The sequence below is a fragment of the Squalius cephalus genome, assembly GCF_949319135.1.
Source record: "Squalius cephalus genome assembly, chromosome: 9".
NCBI classification, from domain to species: domain Eukaryota; kingdom Metazoa; phylum Chordata; class Actinopteri; order Cypriniformes; family Leuciscidae; genus Squalius; species Squalius cephalus.
The window spans coordinates 28,450,026-28,470,215 of record NC_137130.1 but is presented as its reverse complement, the minus strand read 5'-3'; the positions used below and the strand labels follow the sequence as shown (position 1 = coordinate 28,470,215).

General features: G+C 37.8%; 2 protein-coding genes across 2 annotated transcripts in view; one reads left to right on the top strand and one right to left on the bottom strand.

Moving 5' to 3' along the window:
* Positions 1 to 20,190, bottom strand: part of enox1 (ecto-NOX disulfide-thiol exchanger 1) — a 456,290-nt gene that overhangs the window by 392,425 nt on the left and 43,675 nt on the right. The window lies entirely within an intron of this gene.
* htr1fa (5-hydroxytryptamine (serotonin) receptor 1Fa) lies at positions 593 to 20,189 on the top strand (the record flags this gene model as incomplete). The annotated part of the gene is made up of 3 exons (XM_079881700.1): positions 593 to 856; positions 15,664 to 15,791; positions 19,612 to 20,189. A coding segment is annotated over exon 3 (576 nt), but the record flags the coding sequence as incomplete, so codon positions are not given.

The following is a 20,190-nucleotide window of genomic DNA, read 5'->3' as shown; positions in this document are numbered from 1 at the left end:
AACATAAAGTAAAGGTGTAAAAAGACATTTAAAGGGTGATTACAAAAGAACATGGTTTGCTGATGCTGACATTTAGCCTAGAATATTTCCAGTGAAAGTCTATGCAAAAAAAAAAAAATGCCCATGAGGAAAACAGCTTATAAATAAAAAATAAAATGACTTTTTTAATGTAAAAATGCTGACATTTTTTATCTGTAATGAGTAGATTTTGGTAAGGTTAGGAGGTAGAATATAGCAGTTTGTAAAGTATAAAAATCATTATGTCTATGAAAAGTTCCCATAAAACATGATTAATAATTTTTATTTTAGAGCTGTCGAGATGGTTTTCGATGATTTTCATATTGCAAACGGCATATTCTTATATAATAATAATAATAATAATAATAATAATAATGGGTGTTTCTATAAATGTGTGTTTATATATATATATATATATATATATATATATATATGTATGTATATATATATTTGAAAGCAGATAGCTAATACCAATAAAGCCATTTATTGAAAGAGAGAGAGAGAGAGAGAGAGAGAGAGAGAGAGAGAGAGAGAGAGAGAGAGAGAGAGAGAGCGAGAGAGAGAGAGAGGTGTAATTGATGCATAATAGATCGCGATTACCAGGTAAAATGACATGTATCAAGCAGTCACTCAGGATAGCTCATTGACACAACTGTCCACGTGCGTCAAAGATTGCGCGCGCACGGCGCCTAGTCGATCCTGGTTCAATGTCAGTATGAGCACGAGCGCTCTCGTGCGCACCTTTGAAAGACATTCATCTGTCTCATGAAGAGAAACATCACATTCCAGCGCGAGCCTTCTGGTGGAATGCCTTAATCTCAACACATCACATCACAGAGTAAGCCATTATTTCATTTTTTATACTATTTTGGTGTTTGAACAAGGTTTCTGGAAGTTGCTCTGATATTACGATGTAATTTGTGCCTTTAAAGTTGCATTAAGTTTGCACTGTTGCCTGGTAATGGCTTGTTGCCAAGTGAATACTGCTGAAATAAACTAGATTGTTGAGGCACGGGAGTTTAAAACTCAGAATGGGCTTATCTGCTTTTCAATTAAAAACGATGTGGTTAACATGTGATGATCATTTATCTTGCGGTATGTTATTTTTGTTTTTAGTCTCGTGTGAACGGAAGAGTTTTATATGAGACATGATTTTATCAGATTATATCTGGTATCTGTCAATACCAAATTCTTCATCTGAGTCATTGGAGTTTTTATGATTTAGGCTAAAGCATGCATTACACACATATGTGTGAAGGTGAATCTGTAATGAACAGGAGTGTGATGGTCATTATTAATGAATACACAGAAATGTCCTATGCATTATTGGATGCATATATGGCAACATAAATCACTGATAACAGAAAAAGTGTCATTAGCACTCTAGTGGTGCACAGAAAAAGAGAGATTTTTCTTTTAAATAATTAAAACTTTTAGCTGTAAAAATACTCACTTGGTCATTTTTATGTCACTAATTTATTTTTCCACCACTTTGCTGCAAACTGTAGGACATGCTATATACTGTAACTGAAATGATTCTGACTGACGAGAGACAATAATAATAGACAGTGTAGTGAATAATGAACATTGAAATCCATATTGTGTGTTTTTCTGATCATGTGAGCATGTATTATTTATAATCATGTCTAAATTTTACACGATATGGCCAATTATGGGCAAATATTGTTGGCTTTAATTAGCATATTGGTCGGATGATCACTTGATACTTTGTAATTTTTTCCCTTCCATGACATGCAAATGATTGATGAGGGTCTTTCTCGGAATCCAGAAGAAAGCCTTCATTTCAACAGATAAGATCACAGCGTGCATCGCTTAATTCGTATACGTTCCTTGGTCTAACATTGTGATATTTTATGTTAGAATTGGCAAATAATTGTTTTCTTTCATTAGCGTATTAACTGCTCACCTGATATACTTTACCATTTGTTCTTTGTTCTCCCTTCCATGACATGCAAATGATTGATGAAAAGCTACCTCGGAATCCTATCTAGAAAAGAAAAAATCCAGTGGCTTCATCCAGTGACAGTGAGGCACAATAACATATGTTGCGCAAGAGTCATTTGTCAACAATAACAGATACTGCGTTATGCACTGGCAACTCTCCACTCGGGAACATTTGTCAGCAGAGGTTTAGAGTATGAGGAGCTTATGGACTTTGTCTTGTCATTTCACACCAGTCTGAGTTTCTGTATTGAGAAGACTCGGATGCAGTCATGTGTTTAGACTACAGAAGTGTGTGGTGGACTGTGGAATCATCTTGGCATTTTATTTTTCTCACAGTGAAGAATTTTAAATTATCCATGTGAATATTGTTCTGAATTGAAGATCGGGTGCATAGTTATATCAGGTTAGGTTATATTCAGGTTGTACAGGCTTTATACCTCCAAGGGGTTTACAGACACACACACACACACACGTATACACTGCCCGGCCAAAAAAGTCGTTGTTTGGATTTAAATGGATCATTATTGCAGTGATTATTATGTTTCATGTTATTAATTTGGTAACAGTTCTTCTAAAATAGATGGAGTGTAGCTTTTCATTTCTTAAACAACCATGTAGGAAGACTTATCATGGCATTATCCAGGATGACAATGTCAAGATTCATCAGGCTCAAATTGTGAAAGAATGGTTGGGAGGGAGCATGAAGAATCATTTTCACACATGAATCGGCACCTCTGAGTCCAGACCTTAAATTCATTGAAAGTCTTTGGGATGTGCTGGAGGAGACTTTACAGAGTGCTGGACTCTTGCGTTGTCAATACAAGATCTTGACCAAAAATAAAGGTGCACCTCTTGGTGGAAATAACATCACAACATTTATTTCCATACATTTGTATAAAGTTTCCATGAATAAAGGGGTTTTGCAGTGATCCCATAGAAGAACCATTTTGATTTCCCCAAAGATCCTCTCAGTCAGAACCCTTTTTCTTAGTGTGAAGAACATTTTAATAATTAAAGAACCCTTTTCCACAATGAAGAACCTTTTGGTGGATGGAAAGTTTCCATAGATGTTGAAGGTTCTTCACGGAACCAAAGATGCCAACAAAGAACCTTTATTTTTAAAAGTAAACATAAGGACTATAATAAAGAATAATTGACGACGAGCCATTGAATTATTAGAAATATTAGAAAAATAATGCACACACCTGAGGTGGTAATGCAGCCAGACACATTTTCTTTTTTTTTATTGAAATAATTTTATAATAATTCAATGGCCCAGAGTCAATTATTCTGCTTATACTACGGTTACTACACCTCAAAACACGGTTCAGATGATGTATTTCTAGACATTTGTCAGGTTTTTGTCCTTAAAATGCAAATAATTTTTTACGCATCAAATCCCAAGCCTCTGTTGCTAATTCCAAAACGTAATTTTAGAGCTAGTAAAGGAGGTTTGAGCCGGTGTTAGCAGACTAAAAATGCAGTTATTAATGCAGTGAGAAAGAGAGAGATTAAGCGTGTGTGAATTACGTTACAACACCGTTATTACCTTGCTAGTGAGAAATGTCTTGTAGCTTTTAAGTTACTATACTATTTTGCTGACAAAATTGTCAAAGCTGCACTGACGACATGTTCCCGTGCGAGTGTGTGTCCGTAGGCTACTGTAGGCTATGTGTGTGTGTTTGAGTGGGAGAGAGAGTGGAAGAAAGAGAGTTTGTGCTTTCCATACATAATAAAAACGTAATTTGACTAAATGTTTATTATAGCATGCTTACTATATTTATTTGCTTGGTCAGTGTCATTGTGGCTTTTGCGGTTGTAGTCTGTAAGGACCTTTAAAATAACTGAAAGCATTTGGCCAGGTGATATAGAACTGAAATGCGGTCAAGACCTGCCTGGAACTACTTTAGCTGTGCGTTTCCCTGAAAATAATAGCACACCTTAGAACGTTCGTCAACCAATCAGATTCAAGCTGTATAACTGAAATGTTTGACTGTGTTCTCAGGATAAGGGTATTTTCTTACATGTCAGATCAGGGAAAGATTCCACATATGTTGAAATATGTTTACAATAATATTAATCACAAAGAAAATCAAATAATGATTTAGTACTTTATCTTTTAGATTTTTTCTGTTTTAATATTTCTAAACAATTTATAAGGCAGGTTTTGCATGACAACTTACCCCATACAGTGGGGTTCGTTATTGTTGATAAATGACTGAACGCATTTAGTGAACTGTATCTTTTTTTTCTTTTTCAGAGCAATAATGGTGGAAATGTTTCAAAGCTTTTTTTTGTTATGAGGAATAGTTAACTGAAAAATGGAAATTTCATGATTATTTACTAACAAGATGTTAGTCCATCCAAGATGTATATGACTTTCTGTCTTCAGTCAAAGAGAAATGAAGGTTTTTGAGGAAAACATTCCATCTAATGCAAGTACCAAATTTTTGACGGTCCAAAATCCATATTTAGGCAGCTTCAAAGGGCTCCACGCGACCCCAGCCAATGAATAAGGGTCTTCTTTAGCGAAACGATCAGTCATTTGGCTGAAGAAAGAAACTCATATACATTTTGGATGGCCTGGGGTGAGTAAATGCCAAGAAAAAAATCATTTTTTGCGTGAACTATTATTTTTAAACACAAATATTCACTGTTTAACATTCTAAATCATTAATAATATAAATAACATTCTAAGTTTAGAATGGTTTAGTTCATACATTCTTTATTGAAGAATTTTTAAATGCCAATGAAGAAAATAAATGGGAAAAATACTTTCAAGGCCAGTGAAAATGTGGGCGGCCACTATTTTACTCTAACAGCAATAAGACGAGCCCAGAAATCAAGGCCTTCACATCTGCAAATACAGCTGTTATCTGATCTCATGTAATCTTATCCAATGTTATCTGATCTTTGAGAAGATAAAGATTGAACATCAGCAGGGATTAATGCCACTTTTGGCACGCTGCTTAGAGATATATCTGGGTTATGTGGTTTCACATATCTAGGTGTAGGAATTGGCGAGGCTAAAATCAATGAAGTGACTCCCCAGAGAAACTGTGCTTTTATGTGTGCAACGGGATAAATTGTAGGCTGTGTCCTTGGTTACAGAACCAAACTGGTATTCCAGAAACGGCTGTTGTGACGAGACAGGGTAACAGCCATGTCCATTCTCTTAGTGCAGGGCATTTTTGCATAGAAGACGTAATGCCCTCTACCTGCTTTGCATCACTTTGATCCAAATAAATGGTCCTGTTTAATATCTTATTGTCCGAGCACCTTCCCCAAGGCTGGCATCATAAATGACAACAGGACGCATATTTTCCCATGAAGAGTCTTCTGAGAAACACAGCGGATGTAACAGAAATAGCATACAATCTCCAGGCATCTCTAAGTAATGTTAATTGCCTTTTTAAGTGCCTCAGCTCAAGTTTGGACATCACACTAACAAAGAAACAGGGATTCATTCAAGAGGAGACCATTTAATGGTTATTTTTTTGACACAAAGAATGCCAGATGTGCTCAGCTCCCGTCTCAGGCGCCTGCGTATGAAGGCACACTGCTGAAGATGTGCAGCAGTCAATAAAAGGATGGTTCATCCAATCCTCTTGAATGCTGCTCTCATTGTTTATGTATTCATATACATAACATTTAAAGATACAAAAACATACTTTTTTTTGTATGTATGGGTAAATGCTGAAATGTACAATATTAATGTACTGTTGTATTTTTACTAGAGGTGTAATGGTACACAGAAGTCACAGATCAGTTCTGGGTTTTGGGATCACTGTTCAATATGAGTTCGGTACTACAGGAAAAAGCAACAAATCCACAATGTTATGCTTATTTTCATTTACCACGCGCACCACTTCTGGATAAGAGTGTAGATTCACCGAATAGTGACGTATGTACCGTGACGGTTCAGGATGAATACATGTACCGTTAGATCCCTTAACCCTTTCCCCCAACCGAAACATAACCACTTTTCAACAATATAAAGAACAAAACAGAGAAATATACAAAGTCAATAATTCTTGTTACAATATACCATAAAATCCCTCTGCTTAACCTAATCAAAACCATTTCTTAAAAATACATACAGCCAAAAGAAAAATGTAACCGACAGACAGAAAGATACAATCACCAAATATTGTTGAATAAAGACTTAAGGAATTTTTAGATTACATGCAAAAATAAAATGGATCATTTTATGGTGCGTTTGTGGTTTATAGTCAGAATGAATGTTACATGATAAGTGATGTTTAAAAGATTACAGAATTTTAAAGTGTAGTTGTCACGGTGATCTGTAGACGATCCAAACAAAGATGATGCATGATGCAGAATACTTTTAAAGAGCACAAAGATTTATCAAACGCACTACACTTCACATAACATTAAAGGGGTGATGAACTGAGAAATCTAATTTTCCTTGAGCTTTTGACATATAAGAGGTCATCATACTATAAGAATATCCTGTAAGTTTCAGAATTGAAAACTTCCTTGTTAGTCCAATAAAAGCTTTTATTGACACCAGGCACAGCGAACGACAGGTTTTTCAAAGTGGGGATCTATGACGTCAAAGGGTATCAAACACCGCCTCCGCAGAAGAAGATCAACACCTACTTCAACACTGCCTGTTTAGCCCCGCCCACCGATTCGCGCATTACATGAAACTCATTATAATATGCAAAACTGTTATCCAATCATAGAAGTGGGTGTTTACTTCCAAGTCTTCAATGCGGCACGCCCATAAAAACCGAGCGTTTCAGGAGCTAGGCTCAAAGCCAGGGTTGAAAATAGCCTATTACTTATTCATTTTGATGTTTTTGAATGTAAAAACCAAGCGAACGTCAGAAGTTGACCTCAGACAACAATATAAAAAATTTTTAAAAGCCAGTTCATGACCCCTTTAACTCACAACCCAGAACTTAGAAAACTGAAGGCTTAAATACAGAGGGAATGATCAACAGAACAAGAAACAGGTGTGCAACTAATCAGAAACCGCAACTAATGAAGAACTCGAACACAGGAAAAACAATGACAAATAAAACCATGGCTGTGTTTGAAATTGCCCCCTATACCCTTAAACAGGGCACTATTTGAGGGAACAGCCATTTGTAGTGGTTTACGAAACCATAGTGGACGTTATTGAGTGCACTGATGAGATGAGAATGAGATTAAATAATTATTCGTCTGTAAAGTTGTTCATACATATATGATTTACATTTTAGATGCTGTCAATATGCCAATATTGTACGTTTTAGTGTCTATATAAATCTAAGCAAATGTATGTGTGGTAGAACCACTTTTTACGTAAAATACAAATGACTACTCCGTTGGCTTTCCGCCTTGATATGCAGTATCTGCGGTGTTATGACTAGTGTTGGGAGTAACGCATTACAAGTAACTCGAGGTATGTAATCAGATTACTCTTTTCAAGTAACTTGTAAAGTAACACATTACTTTTGAATTTAGAGTTAATTTTTCAAACAAGTAGTGCAAGTTACTTTATTTTCTCATTTATTGACTGACAACTCTCCTGTCCCCATGTTGAGAGAAATCGTGAGTAAATCTGGTGCAATGTTAAAAGGAATAATAATCATCAATGGCGATTGTATTGTCGCGATGCGGTCATTTTTAACAAGTAGAGGTGTGAATGAGCGCTTCATTTTGGTCTGATCCTCACAGAAATCTTTATGACTTCAGATGTTACGAACTGCTCGGAGACACGAAGGGAGAGATCCAAATGCAGCTTTATTTTAAGGGTTATCCAGAATCGTAATCCAAAAACAGGCAATGGTCGAAACACAGGTAAGCAGTCCAAACAAACAAATAAACAAACAAACAAACAAACAAAACAGGCAGGGACCAGAGGCAAGAGAGTAATCCAGGGAACAAGGCAAGATATCCAGAAAACCAAGAAACATGAAACCAGGGAAAATGCTCGGAAATGCAGACTAACAGTACAACAAGACTTCGCGGTGAATGAATGAACATGGTATAAATAGACAGACTAACAGGATGAGACACAGGTGAATGCAATCAGTGAATGAGGTACAGGTGAATGTGATCAGTGATAAGTGATGAGTCCGGGCAGTGAGTTATGGGAAATGTAGTTTGTGAGTGAAACATGATAGTCTGGTGTGGAGTGCCCTCTAGAGGCTTTCAAGGGCACTCCTGCTGGTTATCATTACATCAGAAGTATTATATAGTGTTATTTAATATAATGCATGAGTCGTACAGACTGTTCATGATACTTTACTAGATCCTCATTCACTTTCGTTATAAGGAAATAAGTGGCGAGCATTTGATGATCATTATTTAGCATTTCTGTTCCACAGGGGGGAAAAAAATGTCATACAGGTTTGAAATGACACGAGATTGAGTAAATAATGACAGAATTATGGTTTTAATGAAGGTCATGCCACTTTATCTCCCACAACAAAGTTATTCAAGAAAGAAAGCACATGTTTTGAAGCAGCATTTCGTTCCCCTCAAGTGCTGGAGGAAATAAGAATGTTCAGGGCACTTCATATTTGTGCTGCTTCATACAGTATTTGTCCTTGAAACGCCTGGATCTTTGTGCTTGCAGAACACAGTTTCAGTGGAATAGTTTCCATTTCATTCAAACAGATGACACATTTAGTTATCTCTCCGACTGCTGATTTTTGCCTTGCATAGCAAAGGCATAGCAAGCTATGCAGAATGTAGCTTGTAATTGAAAGCAGAAATGACGCATGGCTTCCCAGCTTTCAAATCTTCTTGATCTGTTTCTTAGTTCATCATTCTCAGAAACACCCCTGTTTTTTCACTCATCATTCATTCACTTTAGGTAAGTAGAATTATTCTCAATTCTGTCGGATTTGATATTGCCCTGGCTCTGATGACATCACTCGTTATATCCCGCCAAGTGGCACCATTATCTTTTTTCATTAGTACCTGCTGTGAAGAGGAAGTATGTATTGAGCGCTCTCATCAAGCATGTCATTTTTAAACCCAGGGCTGAGAGGCTCCTCACTCAAAATGCAATTAGAGCTCTTTCTGGATTGCTTAGACGTCAACAGGTGCATCGAGTCATAGTAAGTTTCATTCATAGTTTAACATCTTAGAAATGTAACATTTTAGAGTTTATACAGTTCATTTCAAATATTGATGCGTGTTGCATATAAGCACTGCTTTGCTGAATCGCTCAGAATAATAGACTGATTTGCCTGCGGGTATCGCCAGCTGTTTTATGAGGTATTTGTCATTCAAGCTGAAATGACAAGCATGTTTTTCAGTTTAAGTCTTAAGTCTTCTGTTGCTATATTTATCAGTTTGTTTGTTTTCAACCAAGTGACAGTTACAGTGTTTGATACAAAGCCAGCTGAAAGTTGTCTTTTTTTATTATGGGCAAACATTTTAACAATACACTGTTTTTCTGTAATTTTTAAAGGATGTTTGAAGCTATTTCTCCTCGTCACATTAACCATAGACATGATCCACTAATATTTGACTACCAGAAGCTTTCACAGTACTTTAATCTTCATTTTGAACAGTATATCTAATTTAAAACTAACTTAGCTTATGAAATATTTAGCATGTGCTGTCTTTATTTGAAAATTACATTTATTTTGATAGGTATTACAACAACGAAAACAAGTATTAATAGTTTTAGTTAACAATAAAAACACTGAATGACATACTGTAGAATATGGTTTGAGTTTGAAAATATTTGAGGAGCGACTATAAGAGAACTATACATTCAACCAAAGTACATTACCTTCAAAGTACAGAAGGTTTCATGTCCGATGTTCCAATGTCAGTGTTACATTTAAATTCATTACATCCTTGTTTACACATATTCCTATTATTACATTATAGAGACATAAAGTCTGTTTATCTTTTTTTGTGTGTTTTTATTATTCATACTCATGTGTGATTCTATCTAATCAAATGCTTTTTAATTTGCAAGTAACAAGTGCTCCTCAATGAATATCTCAAAATCTTCTGAATAATCATGACAAGGCCACTGAACAGTGTTTGTTGAAAAAATGCCTCACTTACAGTAGATTGTGATGCTTCTAAGAACTTTGCTCTCAATATTAAAAGCGTTAAATGTTGCCTGGTGCATCAAGTCTGATAATTGAATTGGAAAAACTGCCGCGGTAAAAATGTATTAGATAATTTAACGGGACAATGAATGATTTAGCATGTCAAAAATGCTCATTCTGCGAATGAGATACGCATTTCTTCCAAGGAGTTGAACGACATGCATCTGGCATCTGTCATTTTGGGTCACGCAGTTCATTTAGTCCATGAAATGACATAGTCAGGTTACACTCGGCAGCCCATAAAAGACACTCTGATAGTGTTTTGTGTCTGTGTGGGTAAAACTGTTGCTGTTTATGAATTTTATTGGTCATCGATCATGGAAAGACATATTATGATGAATTTTTGTATTACCACCTGTATTATGATGATTGTTACGATGCATTTTAAAGTACTAAACAGAAATTAACATTATATTAGTTCATTATAAAGGCTGCAATGACTTGCAAAACATACAAACACTAAAATGCCATGCCATAATACATAAAACACCATCACTGTATTTTTTAAAGCGAATATTTTGCAACTACAGTTGCCAGCATATATTTAACAGGAGTTTTTACAGTGCATCGGTTGATTTCAGGAATAAAATTCTAAATTTAAAAGTTATTTTCAGAAAGTCAGACAACGTCAGCGTACTCAAGAGAATCTCTACACAAGAGCGAGCGGAGAGCATGTGGGGTGAGACAGTGAACAGCAGAAAGTAAAAGGAAGTCTGTTCTACTGAAGTTAGGAAGCACAAAAGATTTGCATTCATACAGATGAGATAAAAATGCTTGAAGATTCAGTCGGAATGGATTCAATTTTCAAAATGTTACCCAAAATATACAGTATATACAGAAAAATATCAGCTTTGTATTTGTATTGACCGTATTACTATCAAAATGCTTTTAGTCTTTATCTATTGGTTTTGAGGTCATCTATGCTAGTGTTCATATGCACATTTAGATTTTGCAGTCTTTTTCTTTTGAGAAAGTGAAAAATATGAATGCATTCAAAGGCATTTTGTCAAATAACATGCTATTTAGTATGAGCATGTCTCTCCCTTTAATAGCTGGAGAGAGCCATCCATTCGCAATCCTATTCATCTCAATGGCAATTGCTTGGCTGGCACATGCACAAGCACCACAGGAGTATATGAATTGAATTCATCTGCGTAAATATCATGTGAATAATTACCTATGACATGTCCAAATGTTTCAAAAGGAAATACTGCCCGTGAGCTGTGAACTGTGAAATGGAAAACTGTGCTTGCCTGGTGATGTCATGAGGTCTTTAAAGACTAAGTCAAACTTTTCTCATCAGTGAAGACTGTTGTCTGATCAATATAAGCAATTTAACAATGTGGCAGTGTGTCATTGAGTTAAATAACTCCATTAGCTGGTAGAATCAACAAAATCCTTTTGTTGAGAGCCTGATGTCTGGTGCTTAATAACAGGGGTTTTCAGTCTTTTAGATGCCATTGACCCTTGATCATCCTTGTGTGATGGACCCCCATCCAATTCAAAAGGCATCTATCTTTTATAAACACCCAATCTGATCACTGAAAAATTAGTTTCTCTTAAGCTACATTCTGACTTGTGATGCAGCTTGAATCATAATGACACACTGTTCGTTCATTGGCCAGAGGAGAACTGGCCCCTCGACTGAGCATGGATTCTCCCAAGGATTATTTTTCCATTCTGTCACCTGAAAAAGTTTGGGTTCCTTGCCACTGTCACCTCTGGCTTTCTTAGTTGGGGACAGTTCAACAATATTATTGATCTGACTGCACTGACACTGTTGAATGAGAACTGAACTGAGCTGGACAATGACGTCATTTTTTTTTTTTTTTCAGAACTGCTTTATAGGTGAAATGAACTAATTAATAATTGAGGATCTTTGCAATGTAAATGAATCAACACTGAACTGACTTCAGCTGAACAACAGCCGAAATGCATCATTTTCACCGTAAAGCTGCCTTGAAATAATCTGTATTGTATAAAGTGCTATATAAATGAAGGTGATTAACTTGACATGAGAATTCGTTTCTGAATAGGACCTGGTTCAAAACTCACAGATCCAAGATCTGCCGTAACCGACCGCCTTTTTTGGGTACGATGAAGGATGTTGGGGGACGGCCTGGGAAGCGCTAGCCAGGCTCCGCACGAGGAGCACCAAAGGGACAACTGACGTACCCGCAGAGGGGCAGCAAAGAGGAGCGCTGGGAGCACTGCCAAACCACACCCAGTATGGCCAAGAGACTGAGGAAACTACTCCTTTAATGAAAATCTGGGTACAGCTGGCTCATGGAACAGAAATAAACTCTTTGAAACTCTTTGAATCTTGAAACGTTGAAGATTCTCTGCCTGGCCCACCGGGGAATGAGTGATGCGATCACCATCTCCTGGTTAAGAGCATCTCCCTCCATTTCTGGGCCGCCCATATCAGGGGCGCTTAAATGGACGCTTGGAGGGCTTAGCGCCGGCCTAAGGGACGGGCTGCGTCTCCTTCCTGCGGGGGGCTCAACGTGGCAGTGGTGGTGGCGCCGAAGCCACAGGGGCCAGCCCGCTGTACCATCACGCCAGGGCAGGATGTGCTTGATGGCCTCTGTCTGCTTTTGGACTGCTAAGAACTACTGGGAAAAGTCGATAACAATGTCGCCAAAGAGGCCACCTTTGCGAGACAGGGGCGTCGAGAAAGCGCACTTGGTCCCACATCTCTGCAAGGTTCAGCCAGAGATGGCGGCTGTGAACCACGTGCCACACCCAGACTTAAATAAGAATTAGACTTTACAGAGTGCTTGACTCTTGCATTGTCAAGATCTTGACCAACAAATTATGCACCTAATATCACAACATTTATTCAATTTTTGGCCAAGATCTTATATCGACAATACAAGAGTCCATCACTCTGTAAAGTCTACTCCAGCATATTCCAAAAACTTTCAATGAATTTAAAGGGGTCCTTGATTTATGATTTCTTGTTTTTTATTTTTTTACCTAAGTTAGTGTGTAATGGTGCTGTTTGAGCATAAACAACATCTGCAAAGTTACAACCCTCAAAGTTCAATGCAAAGGGAGATATACACTTGTACAGAAATCGCTTTCTGGACTACAACAAACGTTGTAGGGACTACAACGAGCTTCTTCCGGGGTTGGTGACATCACAAACCCTAAAATTTACATAAACCCTGCTCTCAGGATCATGTAACATGGGGGGTGAGGCCATGTTGGGCAGATTTAGAGAAGAGGAAGAGTTGTTGTCGCTGTTTTTTACACCCCAGAAAACGTTTGTCCTAAAGCTGACGAACTAGGAGAGGTTACAATTTATTTTTAACACTGTTCCTGATCATTATAAACCCAACGTTTATCTGTGGGCTGCACATTTTACAGAGAACAGCTTCCAGAAGAGAGTACAATGCAGGCTATATGCACAAAAGCTTCTCCTGAAAGACGTAGCTATTCCCATTTTGTTGGGACAATCTGTTGTTTATAGATCACAACTTCTAAGTATGTCTTATTATTTGTAGTTGTTTTCTATTAACTGTTCCAATTATAAGCTTTATGTAGTTGCTTTGATAGCTATGATGGAAACGAAGGGCAAAGCTTTGCCTCCGCTAGCCTGCTAACTAACATTACAGTATTGATGTAGTGTTTACTTTAGCTTTTGTAAGCTCTTGCTTTTCTAAGACTGTTCACTGCCCCTGGAAAATTATCCATGATTTTGTGATCGATTACTGTTTGTATTACCATAGTTTTCCGACAGATATGATGGTAGATAACATTGTATCTTTAAGAAAATTACAAAAAACAACACCATACCACTCTGAAACGTCCTGTGAAACCGTGCTTGCAAAGACCGTGCTTGAAATCCGTTCAGCACAATCCTCTTGTTTGTTAACATTGTCAGGGTCTTAATTGGGCTCTAAATGATTTGAAATTGACGCCATTGTTAATATTTACATCTGAGTAGAGCTCACGGTTATGAAGGGGCGTTTCCCTAACACACGCTAAACGCTGCCAATCACAACACACTGGGCCAGCTAACCAATCACAGCACATTTCGTATTTCGGAAGGAGGGGCTTCATCGAAAACGGACTGGGGAGAGAGGAGCTGTAATGTATAATGTAATAATGTAAAATATGTGGAAAAATAGTGCTCTTCTTGAACAATCAAGCATGAAAACATATTCTAGTGCATCCCTCCAAAAAAAATCAAGACTTTGTAAAAGGGCATAATAGGACCTCTTAGACTCAGAGGTGCCGATTCATGTGTGAAAATTATTCTTCATGCTTCCTCTACCATTCTTTCACAATTTGAGCCTGATGAATCTTGACATTGTCATCCTGGAATATGGCCATGATGTGTCTTCCTACATGGTTGTTTAAGAAATGAAAAGCTACACACTCCATCAATTAGGGTTAGAAGACCCTGTTGCCAAACATATAACATGCTAGAAACATAATAATCACCACAATAATGGTCCAATCATAGACTGGAGCATTTGCCTATTTAAACCCAAACAGTGATTTTTCTTTTTGGCCGGGCAGTGTATATTACAACAGTTGCATGTCCCTAATAGTACTGCAAGCTATTCATGGTCTGCTGTAGTAATTTATTAATGCTTTTACACTTTTTCCTACACAATTTTCCTTCTTTTCCATTGAAGGGTGAGTAAAATAAATGTCATCTCATTGTACCCAGTTTTTTAAAGTGCTTATTATTGCGTTCGTAGAGCAAAGCTTTAGCTGATTGTTCAACAGAAGTTACTCCCATGATTCGCACAAGCCGTCATGATGTGTAGGAAATGGTGGATACTTTTCATATAAAAGAGTGAATTATATATATACACATACATGCATATATTATGTATGAATTATTCCTTTAACTGTATAACCTGAAACAGTTATCAAATCTCATTCTGTGACAATGAAGATAGATAGATAGATAGATAGATAGATAGATAGATAGATAGATAGATAGATAGATATTAGCTTTATACAGACAAACTGACCTTACATCAAAAGTACTAGACTAACATCATCTCGCTGCTGACAGAGAAAGAGCTTGTGGAGTGTTAAAAATTATTTTCTGTTCTGTACTGTAGCTCTGGCCTTTCCCCATGAGTCTCTATGACAACCATATCCTCACATCCAGTGCTAATTCACATGCAGCCACACTGTGAGCATGTAATGGTGTGCTTTAGTACAATGATTTTTATTGCTCACTCTCACTCTTTTATCCTCATAGTGTGTATATTCAGTGGATACATTTTATGCTCTGTGGTGCTTACAGAGGCAGATTCTGAAAAATACCTCAAACCCAACACAGGTTCAAAGGACAGACGTAAATACCTGATACCTATAATGAAAATGAGCTTGCAGTTCAAATTCTGAAAAAAAAAGAAAAAAAAAAAGGATACTGTGAGACCTTTTGTCCAGGCTGTGAAGCTTTTTCTCAAGCCCAATTTCCTTTTCCAATTTCAGATCCGCTTATATTCGTCTTTTATCAATGGTATCAGCGGCGGTCAGTCACAGCACACTCGCATGCTCTGCAAGGACAAACTTCTCTTTGACATTAACACTTTTTAATCTTCATCCCTTTCAGATGCTTTGTGGCAAATGCTGGTATGTAGCACCATGGTCAAGATCTCCGAACACAATGCTGTGATGACGTGCAGCTTCTTTAATGCCCATAGACAGAGGCAGTCAGATGAATAAGCAGCACTTCTACAGGTATGAACAGTGAACAGCCATGCATGATATTTCAATAGAGCAAACCAGGTGAACTCGGCAGTGTTCCTCAGTGAAAAAACTGAACGCAAGAGGCCACAATCAGGACATGTTCACATTATTTAATGCCCATAAAGGCCACTAGATCAAATGAATCTTGATACATGACTCACATAGCACTGTAACACTATAACTCAATTCATTTCTGATGACTTGGTGGTTCAATAAGTGAGTCAGACGTTTGTTAGAATGATTTAAAGTGATGAATTAAAAGCTGGTGTTTGGGATTGAGTGTGAACACAACGCAAAAGAAAGATGTGTTTTCATTTTATTACACACTATGTTCCCTTCGATACATTTAATTGCATGCTCACAACTTAAAATATTGTAAAATAAGGTGTGTGAAGCAGACCTTAGTCTTGCTACGTCAGTGCATTTCAAACTTAGTAACTGGTTTGAAAATAACTCTGTACTTAATTTAGTTGCACCATTAGTTCATAATCATAAGGCAAGTTTAATCTAGTAGGTCGTAAACCTGTAAAGTAATGTAGTTGCATAATGAAATCTGCCTTCATTGATCCAATAAGAGGCCTACGAAGCCGTTAAAGGTGCCCTAGAATTTGAAATTGAATTTATCTTGGCATAGTTAAATAACAAGAGTTCAGTACATGGACATGACATACAGTGAGTCTCAAACACCATTGTTTTCTCCTTCTTATTTAAATCTCGTTTTTGAAAAACACCCCTGAAAAATAGGCGAATCTCCACATAACACCGACTGTGACGCAACAGTCGGGATCATTAATATGTACGCCTCCAAAAATCTGCATATGCCAGCCCATGTTCAAGGCCAGGCGAAACTGCGCAGCCGAATCATCGTCCGAATCATTTTTTCTTCGAGAGACATCATGGCTTGCAAACGAGCGAAGCATGGCAGTTGCTCAGTGTTTGGATGTACAAATGAACACAAAGGTATTTTTTTAGTTCCTTCATCCGAGCCTCTGAAGAACCAGTGGGATATGTGAATGTCTGGTGTGTAATTGTTCAAGTTCAGACAGATAATCTTTCTCTCAAAGTCGTTCAATACTGTTTATGCATCAGTAAATCAAGCCAGTGACTAAACGATCAACTTCACGTCGTTTCTCTTAGTAGGATGAAAATAATCTTACTTAAACTGTGATTAATATACAGATAGCGATCAAAGAACAATCCCTTTCCAGTCGCCCAAGCTGTCAATCACACAGCGCGAGTTTATCTGGACACTTGCCAAAACTCGCTATGAAATCAATGACGCTGTTACGCTGCACAACGAAGCTCTTACTGTACGTACATCATGTTTGCATTGGTGAAATCATTAGTGAGAGTGCAGAAACTGCGTTGCAATGATAAGATCTTCATTCACGTGATCAACAGGCTTACACTGAAGTCTCACAGCAGCCAATCACAACAGTGGGCGTTTACACTGAAGTCTCACAGCAGCCAATCACAGCAGTGGGCGTTTACACTGAAGTCTCACAGCAGACACGCCCCTTCAAACAGAGCGTTCAAATCAGAGGCTAAAATCAGGCTAGGAAAAATGCCTTTTATTTCTAAATTATAACAAATTTTGATCTAAAAAACATACTAACATTATAAGGGCACCCCAGGAAACATTCTAAAATAATAAAATAATCCATGCAATGGCACATTTAACAGAAGTAGCATTGAAAAGCAGTGCATGTCAGTTTATCTTCAGTTGATATTTAAATGTTCTTTTGATAAAAATGTACATTTTATATGTTAGACATAAATGATCATGCAATCTAATAAATACTCTCTAATAAAACAAACTAATAAGATATTATCAACATAATAAATCTAACTAATCAAATATGTAAATAATAAATATCTAAAAACTCCATCTAAAATTAGTCGGGGATAATCCATGGCTAGCTGTGCATTAAACCATTTTAATGCGCGACATGGAGGCAAAGAACTGCCCGATGCGAAGCCTGCTTATACCATGGTCATTTGCCAGCACTGACAATTTAAAGCTGTTATTGATGTTTGCAGGGTAATATTTGACCGGAAGGGTAAAATTAATGGTTATTTTCATCAGTTATGGCTCGTTAGATCTAGCATTCTGCCTGCTTTGAATCAGACAGAGATAAAGTAGTGAAGTCAGATTACATTTATTTGAATGAATGAATTATAGCATTTATTTGAATTAATTATCGAGAGAGAGAGAGAGAGAGAGAGAGAGAGAGAGAGATGAGAAATGCGTACCTGCATCTGTTCAGCGTCTCTCTCTATTAACAATGAAGCTGCATGAGTTTGATTACTTCAAAATAGCAATGTTACCCCCTCATGGCCGAGAAATATATTGTAGCGATTCAGTAGCACAGTTATTTTATGACTGTAAGTCGAAGGGCAGCTTTGATAAGTTTCTGTGCTCCTGACTGTTTATGTGTGTGCGCAGCGCGATCTTCCCTCTCTGTGCGCGAGTGACGTATATGTGTGTGTGCACTTCAATGGAACATTACTACAGAACAGTGATTAAACTGACTTGGAACTACAGTACCTGCACATTAAACGTTTCATTGCACACCTTCTAGCCAATCAAAATCAAGTAATCAGACCATGGTATAAATATTTATAACACAATATTATATTATATTATAATTTTGGTAATATATTAAACATTTTTACAATGAATTTTTGGGTGTGTGTAAAAACGAGTAAACAGTAAAGCTTTCCTCAGGAACTAGGGACTTTGAGATGGTAATCGGTGTGTTTCGACCATAAGTTCGGCCGGTTGCATAAACATAGCCATAATGTTAAGACAGTGTCTTAAGTTCTAGTATGACCTACTAGCAGTTAGTCAGGGGCAGTCAGTCTTAGTTTTCGGTATCAAAGTAGGCTTATCTATGTTTTTATGTAACTGATTTTAAAAAGCTATGAACAGTCTTAAAGAAAATAAATTGATGTCTAACTTGTAAGACTAGTCTTAGAGGTTTATGCAACCGGCCCCTGGGTCTAATTGAAGTTCCGGGTAAAAATTTCCCCGTCAGAAAGTCCCTGCTGGCGAGGTAGTACTTTTTCAAAGTTCAGGAACTTTCGGGGGTGGGACTTGGGCGCTGAACATGCTGATTGGTTGAGTTCACGGAGCATTTTGATTGGTTGACTCAGCGTAGCATTTTTTTTCAACCACCATTTTTAAAAGTCGGTTGCGGTGCGTGCAGTAAGAGTTGTTTGCTATTCGAATCAACAATGGAGTTAAAAAAATATGACAGATGGACCAACGACGAGGTTCAGGCTTTATTAAGCTTAAATTCAGAGGATGAACTAGAAAAAAGCACGCCGTCCTACATCACCAGATTAATTTGCCTAATCTTTACGGTACTTTATATCGAGATGGACACGCAGACAGCAACAGGTCTGGGGGGAAAAAGTTCTTGGGACAAATTGCTCCAAGGAATTTCGGTGGCTTAAACCTCTACTTAATCTTATACACTATCTTCCAAAAGTTTGGGGTCATCAATATTTCTGTAAAGAAATTATTAATTTTTACCAAGCAAGGCCAAGAACACATTAAATTGATCAGAAGTGACAGTAAAGACATTTACATAGTCATAACAACATTTGCAACACTACCACTGTATTTGAAGCAACATTAAACTAAATCGAGTTGAATAATTACACTATTGTCGACGCTATCTGAAATTAGCATAATACTGCAACGCATAGGCTAGCATACACACAGCTGGTGCAACTGGCCCCAAGTGAACACATCAGCAGATGTTTTATGTCATGTCTGAGTGATTCTGCCTGTATTCTGTCCTAGGTATGGATCCAAACAGCACGTATGGTCCCACAGACGGTCCCAGCAAAAACACATGCGGCGTGATTCTTCTCTCCCTCACGCTTTCGCTTCTGGCCGTACTGACCACGGCGATGAACTGCTTGGTCATCACAGCCATCATCGTCACGCGCAAGCTGCACCATCCCGCAAACTATCTCATCTGCTCTCTAGCCGTGACCGACCTTCTGGTGGCCGTCTTAGTCATGCCCTTCAGCATCGTCTACATAGTGAAGGAGACGTGGGTCATGGGTCAAGTCATGTGCAACATCTGGTTAAGCGTGGACATCACCTGCTGCACGTGCTCCATCCTGCACCTGGCGGCCATCGCTGTGGACCGTTACCGCTCCATCACGAACGCCATTGAGTACTCGAGGAAGAGGACATCCCTACGGGCCGCCGTCATGATCAGCATGGTGTGGCTCCTCGCCATATTCGTCACTCTCCCGCCAATGCTGTGGAGACAGCAAGAGGAAAACGTCTGCATCATTAAGCACGAAAGCATCGTCTTTACCATTTACTCCACATTTGGGGCTTTTTACATCCCGCTAATACTCATTCTCA